This window comes from Orcinus orca, chromosome 20, assembly GCF_937001465.1.
Source record: "Orcinus orca chromosome 20, mOrcOrc1.1, whole genome shotgun sequence".
NCBI lineage: Eukaryota > Metazoa > Chordata > Mammalia > Artiodactyla > Delphinidae > Orcinus > Orcinus orca.
In genome coordinates, this window is record NC_064578.1 from 36,807,674 (window position 1) to 36,829,249 (window position 21,576).

The 21,576-nt window shown below is 37.0% G+C and overlaps 1 protein-coding gene across 4 annotated transcripts in view; it reads left to right on the plus strand.

Annotated features, from left to right (window-relative positions):
- Window positions 1-21,035, plus strand: part of LOC101287523 (UPF0547 protein C16orf87 homolog) — a 30,001-nt gene extending 8,966 nt beyond the window's left edge. Inside the window, exons 3-5 of one of the 4 annotated variants that reach the window (XR_004480654.2) lie at window positions 10,210-10,392; window positions 11,607-11,700; window positions 16,586-16,690. Coding sequence is in view for 3 of the 4 variants with exons in the window: in XM_004264866.3 (XP_004264914.1) it covers window positions 10,210-10,392; window positions 16,586-16,704 (302 nt within the window). In the remaining variant the exon portion in view is untranslated. Of the gene's footprint in view, window positions 1-10,209; window positions 10,393-11,606; window positions 11,701-14,495; window positions 14,636-16,585 lie in introns of all 4 variants that reach the window. The other 3 variants (XM_033418870.2, XM_004264866.3, XM_033418873.2) reach the window with 3 other exon arrangements.
- The last annotated feature ends 541 nt before the right edge of the window (window positions 21,036-21,576 follow it).

Sequence of the window (21,576 nt, forward strand, 5' to 3'; positions counted from 1 at the left end):
AAAGGGAAGACAAGTTTTGAGGGAAAGATGAAGAAACTATGTTTGGATATAGTTGTGAAATATCATCCGTGTGGATTTTTTTTTTTTTTTTTCCCAGTTGGACATACCGTCTGAAGCTCAGGGAATAGCCTCAGCCGGAGAGAAAGGTTTGAATCATCATGGTTGTTGATATCATGGAAATGGATGAACTAGTTCTATAGAGTCTATAGGGTAGGAAGAGGAAGCAGGTTCAGGGACTGAACTCTGGCAGACTCCAATCTTAAAGGGTAGAAGTGGGTAGGGAGGTCATGTCAGCTGAGAAGAAATGTCAGCCGCAGGAGAACAGCCAACAGAGGTGGTGTTACATAAGTCAGTGTGATGAGTGAGAAGCAGTTCATTATTATTTTACGTTTGGAGTTTCCTAAGGTTCTGTTGTTTAATAAGAGTAGACTTGCGACCTTGAAGTGAAGATGAAACATTGAAGCCTAGAAATCCTAGGGAGGAGGAAGAAGAACCAGCAAGACAAACAAAGAATAGAAAGGACAGAGAAATATCAGGGATAGACTGTGCTGTAGAACAAAAGGAGGAAAGGGTTTTAAGAAGGATTAAGAGTACTCAAAGCCTGGAAATCAGTTTGGTATAGTACAGACATGTACTGTATGTTGTTATATATTATATGAAGATCTGGCTTCAGATTCAGATTCCAGTTTGGACACTCTCTAACAGGTTAATTAACCTCCAGGGGCAGCTGCTGTTTAGTTGTGTTTATGTAGGTTTATAGTACCAACTTAGAGGATTGAAGTGTAGGTGAAGTGTATATGAAAATGTCTAACATAAAGAAAGCTTGGTATGTTATAGGTACTCAATAAATACTAATTTTTACAATTAAATTTCTTTTTAAAAATTTTTTCTGGCTGCATTGGGTCTTCGTTGCTGCACACGGCCTTTGTCTAGTTGCAGCGAGCGGGAGCTACTCTTTGTTGCTGTGCGCGGACTTCTTATTGTGGTGGCTTCTCGTTGTGGAACATGGGCTCTAGGCACGCGGGCTTCAGTAGTTGTGGCATGTAGGCTCAGTAGTTGCGGCATGCAGGCTCAGTAGTTGCGGCATGCAGGCTCAGTAGTTGCAGCATGCACAGGCCCTAGAGTGCAGGCTCAGTAGTTGTGGCGCATGGGCTTAGTTGCTCCACGGCACGTGGGATCTTCCCGGACCAGGGCTCGAACCCATGTCCCCTGCATTGGCAGGCGGATTCTTAACCACTGCACCACCAGGGAAGTCCCCAAGGAAGACTTTTATTTGCATAATTAAACATTTAAAACAAAAAAGAAACATCCTTAAAGCTCAGATTGCACTTATCTTAAAATCAAAGCTATAAAAGATTATTTGAAATTTCAGTGGGTTGAAACCTCTTATTTAATTATTATAACTTTGTGTGACATGCAGGAGGAAAATAATCTGTTAAGTCATAGATTTATCTAGATTTGAAATGTTGAAAACTCACATTTTGCAAATATACTAATCATCTTTATATCTTCATAACATACATGAAAATAGGGAGATGGGACGCTAGAACAATATAGAACTTTGCTAGCTGAAAATATAGATAAATAAAATCTATTACGGAAGTTAATTTTAAATTGTAAAAATATATTAATTTCGGTGAGAGGAAAAGATGAGTATTACAAATAAAGCTGTATTAATGCTCAGTGTTTTGTACAAGTGCATAGAACCTCAAGGCAATTAATTATTCTTTGATTCTTTTCTAAATGAGTTAGGAATGTAGTATTGTTTCTTTTATCCTTTTTAGGGGGTCAATATTAAATGGAGATAAATTTTTAAAAATTGACTATGTTGTTCATGTAGGATTTCATTTCTAAATTGAATGGTTGACTGAGAGTTTAAAAAGTAGCCTTGGGCTTCCCTGGTGGCGCAGTGGTTGAGAGTCCGCCTGCCGATGCAGGGGACACAGGTTCGTGCCCCGGTCCGGGAAGATCCCACATGCTGCGGAGCGGCTGGGCCCGTGAGCCATGGCCGCTGAGCCTGCGCGTCCGGAGCCTGTGCTTCGCAACGGGAGAGGCCACAACAGTGAGAGGCCCGCGTACAGCAAAAAAAAAAAAAAAAAAAAGTAGCCTTGAGGTTGAGTCTTCATCTGCCAATTTGAAGAAATTTTTAAAAAAAGAAATTAAAGGAAATACTGTATTTCCTAAAATTGAAAGTATCTGTACTGTGGCCTAAACCTTCAGTACTGTAGTAGTAATCTATTCAAGTATTTGGTCAGTTACCAAATACTGACAGAAGCAGTTTTTGGTGAGAACAAACTCTGTTCCAAATCTTTAAATTTAGTTTTCCAAATGGGTGTTCTGGGTGGTTTAGTGACATCAAGGGTGCTATTTTGCATTTAATAACAATGGATATACCTTTAAAATTTTTTCATTATAAAAACTGTAAAGAAAAAGTAAACTGAAAATCTGAGATACTAGTTTATACAAGACTTCCGCTAAAGGTAAGAAAAAGGTTTAAAACGGTAAGAATTTTGGGGCTTCCCTGGTGGTGCAGTGGTTGAGAGTCCGCCTGCCGATGCAGGGATACGGGTTCGTGCCCCGGTCCGGGAAGATCCCACATGCCGCAGAGCGGCTGGGCCCGTGAGCCATGGCTGCTGAGCCTGCGCGTCCGGAGCCTGTGCTCCGCAATGGGAGAGGCCACAACAGTGAGAGGCCCGCGTACAGCAAAAAAAAAAAAAAACGGTAAGAATTTTGAACAGCTTATTAGTATTTAACTGTTAATTTCTCAGTGAGTATAAACTTTGGGTTAAGCTTAATCAAATAAATAACAAAATTAAATAAATTCCATTTTTTATTGAGGGAAGGAAAAAGGGATAAAAATATTAAACCTAATTTTTAAATTATTCTCTAACAGGGAAAGGCTGATAAATAAGCAAAGTCCATAAATGACATACTCACTTTTGTAGTTAAGGAAGAAAAATGGGGAAATGATTATCACCAGTACCTTTTAGAAACCCAAAATGATTGAACGTTAATCAGTAGTAAGTGATCCTCAACTCTGAATTACTTGACAGTGAAGATTTGGTTTTGTTATTTCAGAAAACATTGTTCCTTACATGCTAATCACTTAAAATTGCTGTACATTCATATATGGAACATAGTTTTTATTTTGCCTTTTGATGAAAAAATACATACCTTCATCTCTGTGCCTTTCTTTAAAGTTCTTAATCATATAGTTTATATAATGATATCTATATTCATCTTTAAAAGACATTTTTCATAGAATCCTCTGATTTCTTCTAATCAAGACTGATTTTAGGTCTGCTGCACAGCTGTCATGCTAAAATTTCTTTCCATTGTACTATAAGGATAATCCTACTTTTTCTTTTTCTTTTTTCTTTTTTTTAAAGATATTTTGATGTGGACCATTTTTAGTCTTTATTGAATTTGTTACAGTATTGCTTCTGTTTTATATTTTGGTTTTTTGGCCATGAGGCGTGTGGGATCTTAGCTCCCTGACCAGGGATCGAACCTGCACCCACTGCTTTGGAAGGTGAAGTCTTAACCACTGGGCCGCCAGGGAGATCCCTACTTTTTCTTTTTTTTTTTTAATTAATTTATTTATTTTGCTGAGTTGGGTCTTCGTAGCTGTGCATGGGCTTTCTCTAGTTGCGGTGAGCGGGGGCTACTCTTCATTGTGGTTCGTGGGCTTCTCATTGCAGTGGCTTCTCTTGTTGCAGAGCACAGGCTCTAGGCGTGTCTCAGAGCACAGACCAGGGCTGAAACCCGCGTCGCCTGCATTGGCAGGTGGATTCTTAACCACTGCGCCACCAGGGAAATCCCAGAATTTAGTATTTTAATCGTTTTAAGTTGTACGGTTTAGTGGCATTAAGTACATTCATATCATGTGCTTAATCATCACCACTGTCCATTTCCAGAACTCTTTTCATCTTCCCAAACTGAAACTCCACACACATAAAACAATAACCCCCCATTTTCCTCCCACTCCCCGCCCCCATCACGCCCCAGGCCACTACTATTCTTTCTGTGCTTGTGAACTTGAATTTGACTACTGTAGTTACCTTCTATAAGTGTAGTCATGCAATATTTGTCCTTTTGTGTCTGGTTTCACTTAGTATAATGTCTCCATCCACGCTGTGACGTGTCAGAATTTCCTTCCTGAATAATATTCGATTGTATGTACTTACTACATTTTGTTCATGCATTGAACAGAAGTTTTTAATTTTGATGAAATCCAAGTTGTCTATTTTTTCTTTTGTTGCCGGTACTTTTGGTGTCATATCCAAGAAATCATTGACAAATCCACTGTCTTGAAGTTTTTCCCCTAAGCATTTTATAGTTTTAGTTGTTATATTTAGATCTTCAATCCATATTGAGTTAATTCTTGTATATCGGGGTCCCCAATCCCTGGGCCGCGGACCGCTACCAGTCCGCGGCCTGTTATGAACCGGACCGCAAAGTAGGAAGTGAGTGGTGGGCGAGCGAGCAAAAGCTGCTTCTGCTGCTCTCCATTGCTCGCATTACCTCCTGAACCGTCCCCCTGCCCCGCCCCTTCCCCCCCCCCCCCACCCCGGGGTGGGGGAATATTGGCTTCTAGGAAACCAGTCTCTGGTACCAAAAAGGTTGGGGACTGCTGTTGTATATGGTATAAGATAAGGGTCCAGTTTCATTTTTTTGCCTGTGGATATCCAGTTTTCCCAATTACCACTTGTTGAAAGTACTGTTTTTTCATGGCTACTGTTATTGAAAATCATTTGACCATATATTCGAGGATTTATTTTTGGGCTATTTTATTCTATTGGTCTGTATGTCTCTGGTAAGGCAGTACTACTTTTTTTTCTTTTTTTTGCGGTACGCGGGGGTGTCACTGTTGTGGTCTCTCCCGTTGCGGAGCACAGGCTCCGGACGTGCAGGCTCAGCGGCCATGGCTCACGGGGCCCAGCCGCTCCGCGGCATGTGGGATCTTCCCGGACTGGGGCATGAACCCGTGTCCCCCGCATCGGCAGGCGGACTCTCAACCACTGCGCCACCAGGGAAGCCCAGTACTACATTTTTTTGATTACTGTAGTTTTGTTAGAAAAGGTTTGAAATCAACAAGTGTGATTCTCTGTTCTTTTCCAAGATTGTTTTGGCTATTTGGGGTCCATTGAGATTCCATATGATTTTAGGATGGAGTTTTCTATTTCTGCAAAAAAATCTTAATGATATAGTACTTTCAGAAGGTATGCTTTGAAATGTTTTAAGATTTTTTTGTTTCCTGAACTACCTTTGTTCCTCATGTTTTTGTTTTTATTTTGTTTTTGGCCTTGACCAGGGATTTAACCCGGGCCACAGCAGTGAAAGCCCAGAATCCTAACCACTAGACCACTAGGGAGCTCCCTGTTCTGCATGTTTTATCTTGCTCCTTCTCTCTCTCACACTTTTTATTTTCTTCAAATAGCTGGTAATCCTTAATTGCCTGTTGATATTTATAAATGAAGGTCTTGGTTTATCAGTGTAGATAACTTGCATGAATATCCTACACTGTTTTGAAAGTCTATTTTGACATCTCTTTAGTGTACAATTGGAAGAAGCTTATTGGCAGGCTTTTAGATGTAAATTAGGTGAGCTGGGGAATGCTGTTGAAATCCATGATTGCCAAAATAAGGAAGGTTTCATTCTGGGACAGAATGTGAGATCCTTTATAGTATTTCATTTTTATGAGGAACTGCCTTTTTTGTTTGTTTGTTTCTTCTTTCTGTGTTGTGGAGGGTCAAAGTCCCCTTGAACATCGCTTGATTCCCAAGAGCTTTACGTCTTTATGTGTTACTTTGTATACATAGGCCCAACTGTTCTGCAGTAGTTCTAGTTATTCTGATGATCACCCTGTGGCCTGCTGTTCCTTACTGTACTTTTCGTCCTGTCCTGGGAATATCTTTGGGAAGAAGAGCGATCCCTGCTATAGGAGATATCTCTTATTTTTATTTTGAATTTTAGTGTTTTCTATTCTGGTTACTTAGAATCTGTTAGCTTGCCAGTTTGCTGAAATTCTGTAATTTTAGATCGTTAATAGCACCCTTTCCTGTTTCAAGCACTGCAGGTTTATTTTCCTTTTTCCCTTTACCTTTTTACCCATGTTTGTGCTCATTTCAATAGGATTTTTGAGAAGATAGTGAAATAAATCATGTGTTCAGTCTGATTTTATTTATTCAGCACCACTTAACATGTGTAGGTAACGTTCTAGGTTCTGTGAATGAGACAGACAAAAGCACCCCAGCTTTCATAGAGCTTATATTTTGATGGGGGAGACATATTGAGCATATAAATAAATGTAGTAGTAGTAGTAGAAGTAGTAGTAGAAGAAAATTATAGAAAGACTATAGTAGTAGTAGTAGTAGAAGATTATAGAAAGTAACTTGGGCTGGGAGACTCAGAGGGGTGACCTATAAGTTGACATCTGAAGGAAATAAAGCCTGTCTCATGAAGAGCCTTGGGAAGAAAGCTCTAGGCAGAAGGATTAGCAAATGCAGAGACTCAAGGGAGGAAGGAACTTGTTTTATTAAAAGGAAGGCATATCTGCAGAGTACTGAACAAACTGGCTACTGGTATGAGATTAGATGGGTGAGAGGCAAATGTCAGGTCTTATAGGGGGACTTATAGTCTTTGGTCAGGAAATTTGACTTTCTTTTAAATAAAGTGAAAAGCTAATGAAAGGTTTTAGAAAGGAAGCTTATTTATACAGTTTTTTTTTTAAAGATAATTTTGGCAGCTATTTAGAGAATGTGTTCGGTTTGCCCATAGAAGTGGGAGAAATGAAGAAATTGTGGATGTATTTTGCACAGAGTACCTATGGACTTCTATGATGATAGAAGAAACAAGCTGAGTCACAAATGACTACAAGTTATTTGGCTTTTGCAACTGGTTGGTGCTATTTACTAGTATAATGAAGGTTGGAGGAGGGAAAATCAAGAGTTATTTTTTGGCACATCTGAAATGCTTGTGAGTCATACAAGTGAAGCTGTCAGGTAGGCAGTCTAGAGCTTTGGGAAGAAGTCAGAGCTGAAAGTAGAAATTTTGGAACGATTATAACAATAGTTTTTAATGTTTTGGGTCCATGGTTTATCTGGGCTCAGGACAGAGTCCTAAGACTTTAATATTAGAGATGGAAAAGAAACTGCAGGGAGGAGAAGACAGCAGAGGTGATAAAGAGGAATGGCTGGTGAGATGGGAGATTTGCAGAACCTGAAAATCAAGTAAAAAATTAATTTCAAGGAAAAGAGGGGGCTTCCCTGGTGGCGTAGGGGCTTCCCTGGTGGCGCAGTGGTTGAGCGTCTGCCTGCTGATGCAGGTTCGTGCCCCGGTCCGCGAAGATCCCACATGCCGTGGAGCCTGCGCCTCCAGAGCCTGTGCTCCGCAACGGGAGAGGCCACAAGAGTGAGAGGCCCGCGTACCATAAAAAAAAAAAAAAAAAATTAATTTCAAGGAAAAGAGTAGTCCTGTGTTGAAGTTTTGAGAGATGGTATTAAGATGATTAAAGAGAGGTGTCTATTAGATTTGCTGACAGGGGTTTTTGTCCTTCTTGGGAGCTATACTGGAATGAATTGATGGGTGAATGGGAGGTGAGAAATTGAAGGCAGAAAGTACAGATACTTCGTTTTTGAGAAGTTGGCTATGAAGAAGTTTGCAGAGATGGGTGGGTAGCTGAAGGAACAAACTTATATTCAGTGTTAAACTCTAAAAGGCATACTATAAAAAGCTTTACCTGTTACTATTTCTTTCAGCTTTTTTTTTTGAGAAATTCTAAGCATACTCTGTCCCATCCACATCCACTCCTTCTCTTGTATATTATTTTAAAGCAAATTTCATATAATTTCAATTATAAATATTTCATTACATGTTTCTAAAAGACAGACCTTGGGACTTCCCTGGCGGTCCAGTGGTTAAGACTCCATGCCTCCAATGCAGGGGGCATGGGTTTGATTCCTGGTCAGGGAACTAGGATCCCATATGCCATGTGGCACAACCAAAAAGAAATAAAATTAAAAATAAAAAAAATAATAATAAAAGATAGACCTTTAAAAACTTAAGCACAATAAAAAATTAACAATAATTCCATAATATCAAATATCCAACTGGTGTTGAAATTTTCAGGTTTCTCATAAATGGTTTTTAAAAACAGATTTCAAATAAGGTCCACACGTTGCATATGACTGATATCTTTTTTGGCTGTCTCTTTATCCATTATTTTCTCTTTTATTCCTTGCAGATTATATGTTAAACTATCACTTGTCCATTTGGATTTACTGTTTGTGTCTCCATGGTGTATGTTAACACATTCTTTGAATGATTTCTCTTTTTCTTATAAATTGTAATTTGGATCTAAGGGCGTGATGAGATTTGATTTTTTTTTTTTTTTTGGCAAGACTACTTAGGTAGGTATTCTATAAGGAGGCACAAAGTCTACTTATCTCTGTTTTTGTGATGTTAGCTGCTGTTGATGTTTACATTTAGTTCATTTCAAGTTGAAAATGGTAATACTCTTATTCCTTCTTCAGTTTTTTAGCCACAGTGATTCTAAAATAAGAAATTGCTCTTCATCTACCCTTTTGTTACCCAGTGAGTGGTACAGTTTGAATAGAAAAGGCAGGGTAAATGCTTTATTCTTTTCCTTTATTTCACTTTTCAAAATAGTGAGTTGGTTCTTTAGGTGTTTCAGTCTATTATAGTTATTATTTTTATTGATGCTCAAATTATAATAGTCAACAGGAGCCTCTTCAAGTTAGCCCTTGAGTCCTTTAACAAGATGCTGGTGATCTTAGATAACTTTCTTACAGTTTGGAATAACTAGGTATTCTTGCATTATCTGGCATATGTTAATCTGAGACCTGGAATTAACTAATTCTCCAAGGATATGGTATTTAGAAATAACTATTAATATTTTACTTAAATTTATTTTATTTTATAGTAGCCTATTAAGCGTACTTAATTTATATAGCCTTTTATTTCATTTTATTTTATTTTATTTTATTTATTTATTTTTTCATTTTATTTTTAATTTATTTACTTTATTTATTTATTTTTTGCTGCATTGGGTCTTTGCTGCTGCGCGCGGTCTTTCTCTAGTTGCGACCAGTGGGGGCTACTCTTAGTTGCAGTGTGCAGGCTTCTCATTGCGGTGGCGTCTCTTGTGGAGCACGGGCTCTAGGCACGTGGGCTTCAACAGTTGTGGTAGGTGGGCTCAGTAGTTGTGGCTTGTGGGCTCTAGAGCGCAGGCTTAGTAGTTGTGGTGCACAGGCTTAGTTGCTCTACGGCATGTGGGATCTTCCCAGACCAGGGCTCAAACCCATGTCCCCTGCATTGGCAGGCGGCTTCTCAACCACTGTACCACCAGGGAAGCCCTATATAGCCTTTTAAATTGTTCTCTTTAGTTCTTGGGATATGAATTTTCTTATATGTTTTGCCCCTTTACCACCATGGTTTTAGGCATTTGGTGAATTTTCTTTCTTTCTTTTGAATTCAGGTACGTATTAAAGCAATTTAAAAAAATTGTTGTTTGTCTTATCCAACCTTTTGATCTGTTTGGAGTGACAGGGGTGGCTCCTTGCATTAATTAAATCACCATGTTGAGTAAGGTTCCCCTATTGCTATTTATTTGGGATAAACATGCTCTTAGAATGTCAGAAATGACCTCTTCTGTGGATAAAGTGAAAACTGCTTACTTCCCTAGTATTTTTATATTTTTCCTAGATACTTTCTGTTTGGTTTTTATTGGGAACTTTAATATAAATATTATGGCTAAGGTCAGTTTTGCTTCTGTGTATTTGACATATTTCAATCTGTAATTTGGGTAGGGGGAAAAAAGGAATGGAATATTTATTTTCCTTTTGTAATACTTCACCATTTTTAACTTGGATACAGAGAGAAGGAAAAAGGTTGCTGTGGAATTGTGTGAACTTGTAGAGGCTGAAATTAAAAGTATCAAATAAAGAAACTTGTCTTCTGTTATAAGATTCCTACTACCTCATGTGTTAATGTGGATCTGAATTCTTTTGAATTTCTTTCTTTCCTGCATGGGTGAGGGACATATAGATGTTATAGTTGTAGTTTTATAAAATATGCCAGGCAGCAAACTCTAGTGCTATTTAGAAAAAAAAAGAAGAAAGCAATGAGAACATGGGCAAACAGTTCTTGCTAAGCCCTAAAATATATCACTTTTATTCATCCATACAGAAAACAAGCATGAGGCCAAGAGGAGGCGAACAGAGAGAGTTAGGCGAGAGAAGATAAATTCTACAGTAAATAAGGATTTAGAAAACAGAAAGAGGTCTCGAAGTAACAGCCATTCAGATCATATCAGACGAGGAAGAGGAAGACCTAAAAGTGCATCTGCCAAAAAACATGAGGAAGAAAGAGGTATGAGTAAATCCAAGCAGTTGTTTTTTTTTTTTTTCAGGTATTAAAGTTTTCTAACATCTGAATTAGATAGTAGTGAAGAAAGTGTTTGGTAGGCATTGAACTCCTGGACTTAAAATTCCAACTCATATTTTAGTTTGTAAAAGCATTTCCTCTCAGGTAGATGTTTGTTTTAAAAAAGTCACATAAATTTAATTCTTATTGGAAAATTAAAGGCTTAAATTAGGTAAAATTCACCTTGCTGTAAACTGATGATAGTAAAGTTCAGAGATAATTTGTGTATGACATCCTGGATAAGTCTGTTAAAATAGTTATACTTTTTTAAAGATAAATCTGAATTCTGTTAAGACTTATTTCAAACTATTATACTGTGAGTTTTAAAAATTTACTCTCAAGTGTTCTTCAGTATGAATTTTTAAATTACTCCTATTCTGTTTCCTATTTTGAGGCAGCTTTTGGATAGTAAGGTGAATTCTTCTTGGTCTAAAACATATTCATATTCTCCTTATAGATTTTCTCTTTTCTTCTGATAAGTAGTGTGTCTACCAATAACTTGTTTGTAACCATCAACTAAAACTTCTCGTTTTCTTTGATTTATACATCTTTTAAAAAACCTTTTATTGTGGAAAATTTAAAAGATTACACAAAAGTAAAAAGAATGGTATAATGCACCCCATATGCCCATGAATATCTTTTTAAAAGTGGGACTTTCAAGCCAGTAATTAAATGAAAAAACAAGAGAGTTGCTTTTTATAATTCTTTAAAAATCTCTCTCAAGTAAATCAACTATATTTCAATTAAAAATAAATAACAATGTTGTTAGACACCACAAAAGCCTCTATTAAAATAATTTCTTCAGTGAAATGTGTTTATAACTTCTTATGTTATTTGTGAGTTATGCTTTGCTTTTTCAGGTATTCAGTCTTAGGTATTCAAATATAAATGTATTTTAGACATTGAGAATTTTTTACCTGTTCACTGTTTCTCTCTGCTTTGTGTGCTTCTATTTGAATAAAAGTGCTACTGTTAGGGAAAATAACTTCACTGGTATAGGTTTTATCAAAGTTAAAGATTTTTTAATATTGTATGGTTAAAGGACTAAGGTTTATAATGTCTTTGACTGTATTCTGTGAAGACTGTGCTTCTATACTCCTTAATTTCCTTGGGTAATTTTACTGCTTTTTCTCTTTCCTTCTATTATGCTGATCTTCCAGAGAGTTTGAGTTGTTTTCTCAACTTGAGGGTGCTTCTTTAACAATGGGATGATCAGAAAATATATGCTAAAGACTGTTTCAGAATGAAAACTAGGTAAAGAAAAGTCAACAGAGGGGCTTCCCTGGTGGCACAGTGGTTAAGAATCTGCCTGCCGGTGCACGGGACACGGGTTCAAGCCCTGGTCCGGGAAGATCCCACATGCCACGGAACAACAAAGCCCGTGCACCACAACTACTGAGCCTGCGCTCTAGAGCCCGTGAGCCACATCTACTGAGCCCCACGTGCCACAACTACTGAAGCCTGTGCACCTAGAGCCCGTGCTCTACAAGAGAAGCCACCGCAATGAGAAGCCTGCGCACCGCAACGAAGAGTAGCACCCACTCGCCACAATTAAAGAAAGCACAAGCACAGCAACGAAGACCCAATGCAGCCAAAAAATAAAATAAATACATTTAAAAAAAAGTCAATGGAGAAAAAAGAAAAGAGGGAAATACTGCTTGGCCCAGAAAACAGAACATTCTTTACAGTTGAAGTAAAGGGAATATAACCCAAAGAATGGAAAAGGAATGCTTCTAGTCAGAGGAGATGAGAGAATAGATAATGACAGTCTTTTATTTGGGGAAACGAAGGCTCTGTAGTTGTGGTAGGACTATATATGCAGGTTTGGATCTTTTATTTCATGTTAACTTGAAAAAAGTGTTTATTTGGTATAAGTTGGTTTCAGGTATTTTTAGTTTATTATAGAAAAGTTTTAAGAAAGCTATTTCTAGAGTAAGATATGCTTTTAATACAAACAGGGAGGACCTCAAGGAATTTTTGTATAATAAAATAGAACCTTTTAATGTAGGCCAGGGGCAAGGGCATTCAGCAAACTTTTTCTGTAAAGAGCCAGATAATAAATATTTTAGGCTTTGTGGGCTATAGGGTCTCTGTCATAGCTAGTCTGCTCTGTCATTGTATCTGGAAAGCTGCCATAGAGAATACGTAAATGAATGGGCATGGCTGTGTTCCAGTAAGACTTTGTAAAAACAGGTGGGAGGCCAGATTTTGCCAATTGTATTTTACCAATTTTGCAGGCTGTATTTTACAAACCCTTAAGGCAGACCATGTTTTCTAAATATAATACTGATAGAAAATATGAACTTTTGAAATGTCTATATATTTTAGAATAGACTTCTTTGATATGTTTCTTAGTGTTAAGTAGCTACTTAAATTCAGTATTTATTGATTCCCAGCTCATAGGGCACTTGAAGAATTTGAAGCAAGCTTTATCTTTATTCTAATAAGGAAAACCTGACAGTGTGTCTAAAAGCACATTTTTAATTGGCTTTACTGTTTCCTATGTTTTGAAAAAAATAGGAAGAATAAGGAATGAAAAGGAAATCTTTTTAGACATCTAGATAACAACATTATGATAAAAGCCAACCATTAAACTTAACAGTTTTGGATGGTTTAAAATAAGTCTTCATTTTATATGTGGGGGGTATGATTATTCTGGATATTAGTAAGTAGGAGTGACTTTTTTTTTTTTGCGGTAGGCGGGCCTCTCACTGTTGTGACGTCTCCCATTGCGGAGCACAGGCTCCAGATGCGCAGGCTCAGCGGCCATGGCTCACGGGCCTAGCCGCTCCGCGGCATGTGGGATCTTCCCGGACCGGGGCACAAACCCGTGTCCCCTGCATCGGCAGGCGGACTCTCAACCACTGCGCCACCAGGGAAGCCCCAGGAGTGACATTTTGACTGATTGAAATATATTGGGCAATTCTGAATACCTTATTAATGAACATAGAGAGTTAATGTAGACTTCACGTTAAAGATGGTGGATTGAATAAACACATCTAGCTCTGCACCCTCCCCAAATCCTAGTAAAATGACAAGGATGAAAGGGATTTTTTTTTTAAGGGGCCAAGTCCCACAAGGACAAGGAGTGGGAGAAGCAGCAAAATTCTGCAAAGTGCTAACTTCTTTAGCAGACCCAAGAAACCCAAATTGTAAACTCCTTTGAGGAAAGCTGAGAAAGAAACTGATTTTTGTTTCACATCTGCCTAAGGTCAGGAATTTTTACCTCAGTTATTGTCTGAAAGTGTAGAGGTGAAGGTGAGGCTAAAAACAAGACTATTTGAAGTCTGTGTTTTAATAGCCTGCTAGGGCTCTTTACCCTGACCTCCCCTCCCTGCAAGTTTATCCTTTGAAAGGGAAAACACAGTCTCTGGTCTAGGAAACACCAGGCATCATTGAGGGCAGGAGTACCAAATTAAGATGAGGAAGATTAGGTGAAAATTGGAGATGGTAAATACTGAGTTCTCCAGTCAGGCTTTCACAGAGGAATAAAAAAATAACCTGGATATGATAAGTTTTTGCAGGGAGAAGAAAAAAATTAAAACTACCATTAATATTCTTTGTAAGAGAAGGTATGGTAGTCATGAAAGAAAAACAAGATGATGTTTAAAAGGAATTGCAGATGTCAAAAAAGTACCTGGAAAATGAACTTTAAAATGAGAATCTCAAAATATATATATATGTATGTATATGTCTATACGATTTGCAGAAATGTAAAACTTTAACAGAAGCCTTATAGACAAAATTGAAGAAATGTACCGGAATGTATAGCAATAGGAAAAGAGATGAAAAAATGAATAAGAAACGTAAGAAATTTAGAGGACCAGTTCGAGGTCCACATCTGTAAATAATTGATGTTGCAGAAGAAGAACATAGAAGATGAAGTAGATGGGAAGTCATCAGTGAAATAATTCAAGTAGTTTTCCCAAACGGGAAGGACATTGAGTTTCCATATTGAAATGCCTCACCAAATTCCCAGACCAATGGATGGTTAAAACTAGATATTATGCCAAAGCATATCATCATAAGTCATATCTCTCTGGTTAAAGGGAAGGTCCTTCAAGTGTTCAGAGAAAATAATCAAAGTGGTACAGTGGAATACTACCCAGCAAGGAACAAACTACTCATGTATGAACAACATCAGTGAATTTCAAAAACATGTTGAATGAAAGAAGCTAGACACAAAACAGTACGTACTATACCATGGCACTTATATGAAGTTCAAAAACAGGCAAAATAAATCTATGGTGGTAGAACAATGGTTGCTGGTGGGGTGGGAAGGGATTGACTGGAGAGGAGCATGAGGGATTTTCTGTATCTTGATTGTGGTATGGGTCATCCAGTTGTACACTTATGATCTGTATATTTAACTGTAGTAAATTTAGCAATAACTTAAAAAATAACTGTAAAAAGTGGTATACGGTTTTCTTAACAGTGACACCAGTAGTTGGAAGACAGTATTTTGCCTTTAAAATACTAAGAGGAGGGCTTCCCTGGTGGCGCAGTGGTTGAGAATCCGCCTGCCGATGCAGGGGACACAGGTTCGTGCCCCAGTCGGGGAAGATCCCACATGCCGCGGAGCGGCTGGGCCCGTGAGCCATGGCCGCTGAGCCTGCGTGTCCGGAGCCTGTGCTCTGCAACGGGAGAGGCCACAGCAGTGAGAGGCCCACGTATCGCAAAAAAAAAAAAAAATACTAAGAGGAAATATTCAAGTCTTTACTCAATCACACTATTAACTACTGTGAAGAAAGACTAAAGACACTTTCTAATATTCAGGGTCTCAAAAAATTTGCTACCCATACTCCCTTTCCCAGGAGGCTACTGCAAGATATATGACATCAGTGAAGAAGTAAACCAAGAAAGTATCCTGGACCTACGGCACGGGGTCCAACTCAAGAGAGAGATGAGGAGAATCTCCAGCATAATGTTGACGAGAGATCTCCAGATGATAATTGTGCAATAGGCCTAGAAAGCAACCATTTCACATTGGAGCATAGAATTTCTTCAAGAAGATAAGATTGATATGTGTAAACATTCTGAAAGATTTATCCAACTAGGAGAGAGTTTGGGTTCAATTAGTAATGAAAACTAAGCAAGTGAAAAAAAAGAATCTCTTCAGTGAAAACAGTGTACAGGAAAAGTGAAATCATTTACACAGTGAATAATGTAAACACAATATTGATCTCATCAAAATGGTAATATAACTATAATGGGAAGATGTGATAAGAGTATGGTGGGGGCAAGAGACAGAAAACAATAAATCCTAATATTTCATGGTGGAGTCAATTAATAATGCCTATAACCAAAAATCCAAGATGTTGCATCAGATAAATATGTTACTTAGGTAAAAACCAAAAGGAATACCTGGAAAAGTAGTTTTATTTGAAGAGTAGGAAATGTGCGTGAGGGAAAGAGGACTTCTGGTTTTTTTTGTAACACGTTTTGTAAAAATAATTTGACTCTAAACTATATTCATGTTTAACTTTGATTAAAAAGTCAATAGAAAACAAAAAACGAGACAAATGTGGAATCATAGTAGAGCCTGAAAAAAATCATTTAGGAGAATATACACAAAAGATGTTAATCGTGATTTTAGCTGGCTCATAAGATAATAGGTGATTTTTCTTTTTTATTTTTCTGTATTTTTCAAAGTTTCTACCATGGACTTGGATTACATTTGTAATCAGGTGGGGAAAAGTAGAAATAAATGTTGGTTATTCATGTTTTCCATAGCAGGGCTAAGGTGAAGAACTTAATATATTCATAAAGGCACCATTGATGTTCAGAAGGGACCATATTTAGGGTGAGGAGATTCATTTTGATTGAAACAGCTCATGCTAGTGAGGAGTAAGAAATATTTGAGATTCTTACAGAAATGATATCGATATTAGACTGTGTGTATAGAAATATATACAGTCTCCATTTAGTCTTAGAATTGAATTCATGGCATTTTAGTAACTCCTTTGTGTAATTTTAAAATTTCAGTTCAGTAGCATAATACTTTATAGCAGTTAGTGTATGTTGTATTATTATGTATTATATTTATTGTCATTTAAAGGAATACTTGAAAACTTTAAATTAAAAAAAATACTGCATCTACTGCCTTTATATTAAAAGCTTTCCCTTTTTCTTTTAACAGAGAAACAGGAAAAGGAAATTGACATCTATGCTAACCTCTCTGATGAAAAGGCTTTCGTGTTTTCAGTCGCCTTGGCAGAAATAAATAGAAAAATTATTAATCAAAGACTTATTCTCTGATATTTGTCTGCAAAATGTGTTGAAACTTTCTTCAGGATTACATCAGCAAATTCTCAAACAGTTATGAACTCCCAGGAGCATTCTGACTGCATCAATAAGGGCCATTGATTGTTTTTTTTTCTTTATCATTTAGCCTGTGGCACACTTTGGGAGCAAAGCTGCAGGCTTGGACTGTTCTGGGATTTCCTTGTTTACCAAGGAGTATTGTCAGTGTTTTGTGTTTGGGATATAGTGTATTAACCCCCACCCCCCACTGAAAAAAAGAAAAAATGCTGGATGGCTTTTACAAGATTAAGGGGTAGGGTTGGGAGTGGAAGTAAGGAAACTAGAGAAATAAAATGATAGTTTGCAGGTTTGCCACCAGAGATGCAATATTTTAAATACTTTGAGAAAGAGTGACTTTTAAAAATATATATTTCAGATTTTCAGCACTAACATTGCATATTTGCAGTTCATTTCGTAAATTGGCAATTGATATTTTATTGAATGGGGAATTAATAATATAGACTGTAAATTTTGTCTTAAATTGATTTTTTTCTTGGCCTTTATTTTTATAACTTAAGGTATGAGTTATATTTTAGAAGCTACTTTCTAGTTTGGAAGTTTGGGTGCTATATGAAGAAAAACATTTAAGGATATATCATACTTCAGATATAAACACCTTGTTTTCTTGAATGTAATTTATTTATTAATTAAAAAAAATACTTTTTTGCTCTCAAGATGGTGCCTGTTAACCTAAACATAAAATATATTTATTACATGCAAAATATTTCTTAGATAGCCACTTTGAAGCAGTAATGTTCTTTCTGAATGGATGTTCATTTATACATCCTGAAAATTATTTAAATTGTTACTTAACCTCACTCTGGAGGAAAAAAATAAACCTTAATATTGAAACTAATAGATTAAATAGTTTGGTATAAGCTTTTTGTTCTAGTGAAGTTTTGTGAACTGTATTTAAATTATTAATTTTCTAGTGTTAAATGATAATTGTTTATATTTGATTTGTTTTATATAAATGCTTTTGCATTTTTGTATATCGATTTAATGCTTAACATATTCAAACTTGATAATGACTTCCCTTATTTTAAGTGGACTGTGGCCTCCCCGCACCCCCCCTCCCCCATCTGTTTGGAAGTCCTGAAGCCTTATTAGGGAATGTAGGCAGCAGTTAGACTTAGCCCTTACTTAAGAGAACTTTCCTTTTTAATTTCAACAACAGCATTGTCAGCTTCAGAGTGCATCTCCCATTACCTCCCAGAAGAAAAGAGGTTTACCTTTTTTTCTACTTTATTTAAATGGTAGCCAGCAGAGGGAGCTTAAGAGGTTCTCTAGGTAGGATGTAGGATTTTTCCTAAGAATTCCTTTTCCCTCAATCCCCATATTTACCTGCAAGTACTACTACAATTATCTTGTATGCATTTTAAAGCCCTAGTAATAAAGTTTATTCCCAGAAATGTTAATGTGATTTTATCTATGAAATATAAGAAAAGTTTAAATTTTGAGAAAAAAACTTAAGATTAATATCTAAAAATCCTTGTGAACTTAATATAGGCATACCTCCAAAATATTGTGGGTTCAGATTCAGACCCCTGCAATAAAGCAAATATTGCAGTAAAGCAAGTCACATGAATTTTTTGGTTTCCCAGTGCATATAAATGTTATGTTTATACTGTACTGTAGTTTTTTCAGTGTGCAATAGCAGTATGTCTTTAAAAAATGTATATACCTTAATTTAAAAAATACTTAATTGCTAAAAACTGCTACCCATCATCTGAGCCTTCAGCAAGTCATAATCTTTGCTGGTGGAGGGTCTTACATTGATGTTGATGCTGCTGACTGATCAGGGTGAAGGCTGGGGTGGCCGTGGCAATTTCTAAAAATAAGACAACAATGAAGTCTGCCTCAGCGACTGGCTCTTGCTTTCATAAATGATTTCTTGGTAGCATGTGCTGCTGTTTGGTACCATTTTACCCATAGTAGGACTTCTTTCAAAATTGGAGTCAGTCCTCTCAAACCCTGCCCTACTTTATCAACTGAGTTTATGTAATATTCTGAATCCTGTGTTGTGATTTCAACAATCTTCACAGCATCTTCACTAGGGGTAGAGGCCATCTCAAGAAACCACTTTCTTTACTCATTCATACAAAGCATCTGTTAAAGTTAGATCATGACATTGTAGCAATTTAGTCAGATCTTTAGCCTCCATTTCTGATTCCAGTTCTCTTGCTAGTTCCACCACATCTTTGGTTACTTCCTCCACTGAAGTCTTGAACCCCTGAAGGTCATCCATGAGGGTTGGAATCAACTTCTTCCAAACTCCTGTGTATGTTGATATTTTGGCCTCTTTCCATGAATCACAAATGTTCTTAATGGCTTCTAGAATGGTGAATCCTTTCTAGAAGGTTTTCGATTTACCCAGATCCATCAGAGGAATCACCTGTTTATGGCAGCTATAGCCTTTGAAATGTATTTCTTAAATAATAAGGCTTGAAAGTTGAAACTACTCCTTTATCCATGGCCTGCAGAATGGATGTTATGTTAGCAGGCACAAAAACAATATTAATCTTGCTTGTACATTGCCAGAGCTCTTGGGTGACCAAGGTGTGTTGTCAATGAACGTTAGTACTTTGAAAGGAATCTTATTCTGAGGAGTAGTTCTCAAGAGTGGGCTCTAAATAGTAAACCATGTTGTAAACAGATGTGCTGTTATCCCGGCTTTGTTTTTCCATTTATAGAGCACAGGCAGAGTAAATTTACCATAATTTTAAAGGGTCCTAAGGTTTTCAGAATGGTAAATGAGCATTGGCTTCAACTTAAAGTCACCTACTACATTAACTCCTAACAAGAGAGACTGTCCTTTGAACCTTTGATGGCAGGCATTGACTTCTCTCTAGCATGGAAGTCCTAGATGGCATCTTCCAATATAAGGCTGTTTTGTCTACATTGAAAATCTGTTGTTTAATGTAGCCATCTTCATTAATTAGACCTTCTGGATAACCTGTTACAGCTTCTGCATCAGCACATGCTGCTTGCATTTTTATTTTATGGAGACAGCTTCTTTCCATAAACCTCATGAAACAACTTCTACCTTCAAACTTTCTTCTGGAGCTCCCTCACCTCTTGGCCTTCATAGAATTGCAGAGAGTTAGGGCCTTGCTCTGGATTATGTTTTGGCTAAATGTTGTGGCTGGTTTGATCTTCTGTCCATATGGAAGATCTTCATATCAGCCTCCATAAGGCTGTTTCTCATCATTTATGTGTTCACTGGAGTAGCACTTTTAATTTCCTTCAAGAAGTTTTCCTTTGCATTCACAACTTGGCTAACTGGTGCAAGAGGCTTAGCTTTCAGCCTGTCTTGATTTTCGACATGCTTTTCTCACCGAGCTTAATCATTTCTAGCTTTTGATATAAAGTGAGAGATGTGACTTCCTTTCACTTGAACACTTAGAGTCCATTTAGAGGTATTAATTGACCTAATTTCAACATTGTTGTGTCCCAGAATAGGGAGGCCAGGGGAGAGGGAGGAAGACACGGAATGTCTGGTGGCGGAGCAGTCAGAATACACATATTTATTAAGGTTGTTATGTTGGCACAGTTCATGGCACCCCAAAATAATGATAATAGTAACAGCAAAGTTCACTGATTGCAGTTCACCATAACAAATATAAAAATAATGGGAAAGTTCAAAATATTGTGAGAATTACCAGAAATGACACAGAGACACAAAGTGAGCAAATGATGTTGTAAAAATTGCACCTATAGACTTGCTTGATGTAGGGTTGCCACAAGCCTTCAATTGTTTAAAAAAAAAAAAAAAAAAAAAAGGAAGTATCTGCGAAGCTCAATAAAATGAAGTATGCCTATGCCTATGGAGGTCCCCAGGAAAGGCAAGAACAGCTTATGGAGTAGGCATCTCTTTAAGAATTATTGATGTCAGAGTCATTCCATTTAAAGCTGAAGACCCTTAGAAGAAAGTCATGTTAAAATAGTCATTGGATACAATAAGGGAGGAGACTGGTGACCAGGCTAGAGTTTGCCACTTAGAAATGTAATTGTTTCAGATGTTCAAATCATTGGCTTATTTTAAAAGTTCTTTGACAGAGGGGCAAACTAGTCTTCCCCTGTTATGTGATGTAACCTATTTAATCAATTTCTCTAAAAATCATATTTGCTGATAAATATGTATATAAGCTAACTCTTTGTAAAGCTGAATTTGTCTATGTATGTTGTAGTGGTCTCAGGAAATAGTACTTTGTCACTGGTGTTGAAGAAACCTTTCTTGTCAGCAGATGTCCTAAAAGCATAATTATAGTAATTTAATTAGATAATCCAAAGTTTGTTCTGCTCTAATATTTATAAGTGATACAATTATTCAAAATGTTCTAAAATGATTCCATAATTAGATTAGGTCTGTTGAAGGTATGTTCATTCTTAAATGTGAGCAAGATTAAATAAAAGTTATTTGGGGTTGTTAGGCTAACCTATACAAATTTGTATTTACTTACCCAATCCCATACTATTCCAGAATGTTTTGGGGGACACTTAAGTGCTTGAGATTTGATTTTGTGTGCTTTTTTTAAAAAAGTATGAACATTTCTTATATTTTTATGGGCAGGTGAAAATTATCTAAAAGTAAGGGAAATACTGCAGATTACTTCTTTGCCAATCAGTGGAAATGATCACACAGCTTGAGGCAGTTTATATCATGATGAAATAAAAATTTTAAATACACATGACTTAGAAATTTAGCCAAAGTAAATTCACGTCTTTAAATTTCAGAAATACTTTAAAAAATAATGGTCGGTATGGCATGACATCTGTGTTTCTTCCTAAAAGTACTATTAGAAATGTTTTTCCTGAGATAAGAAT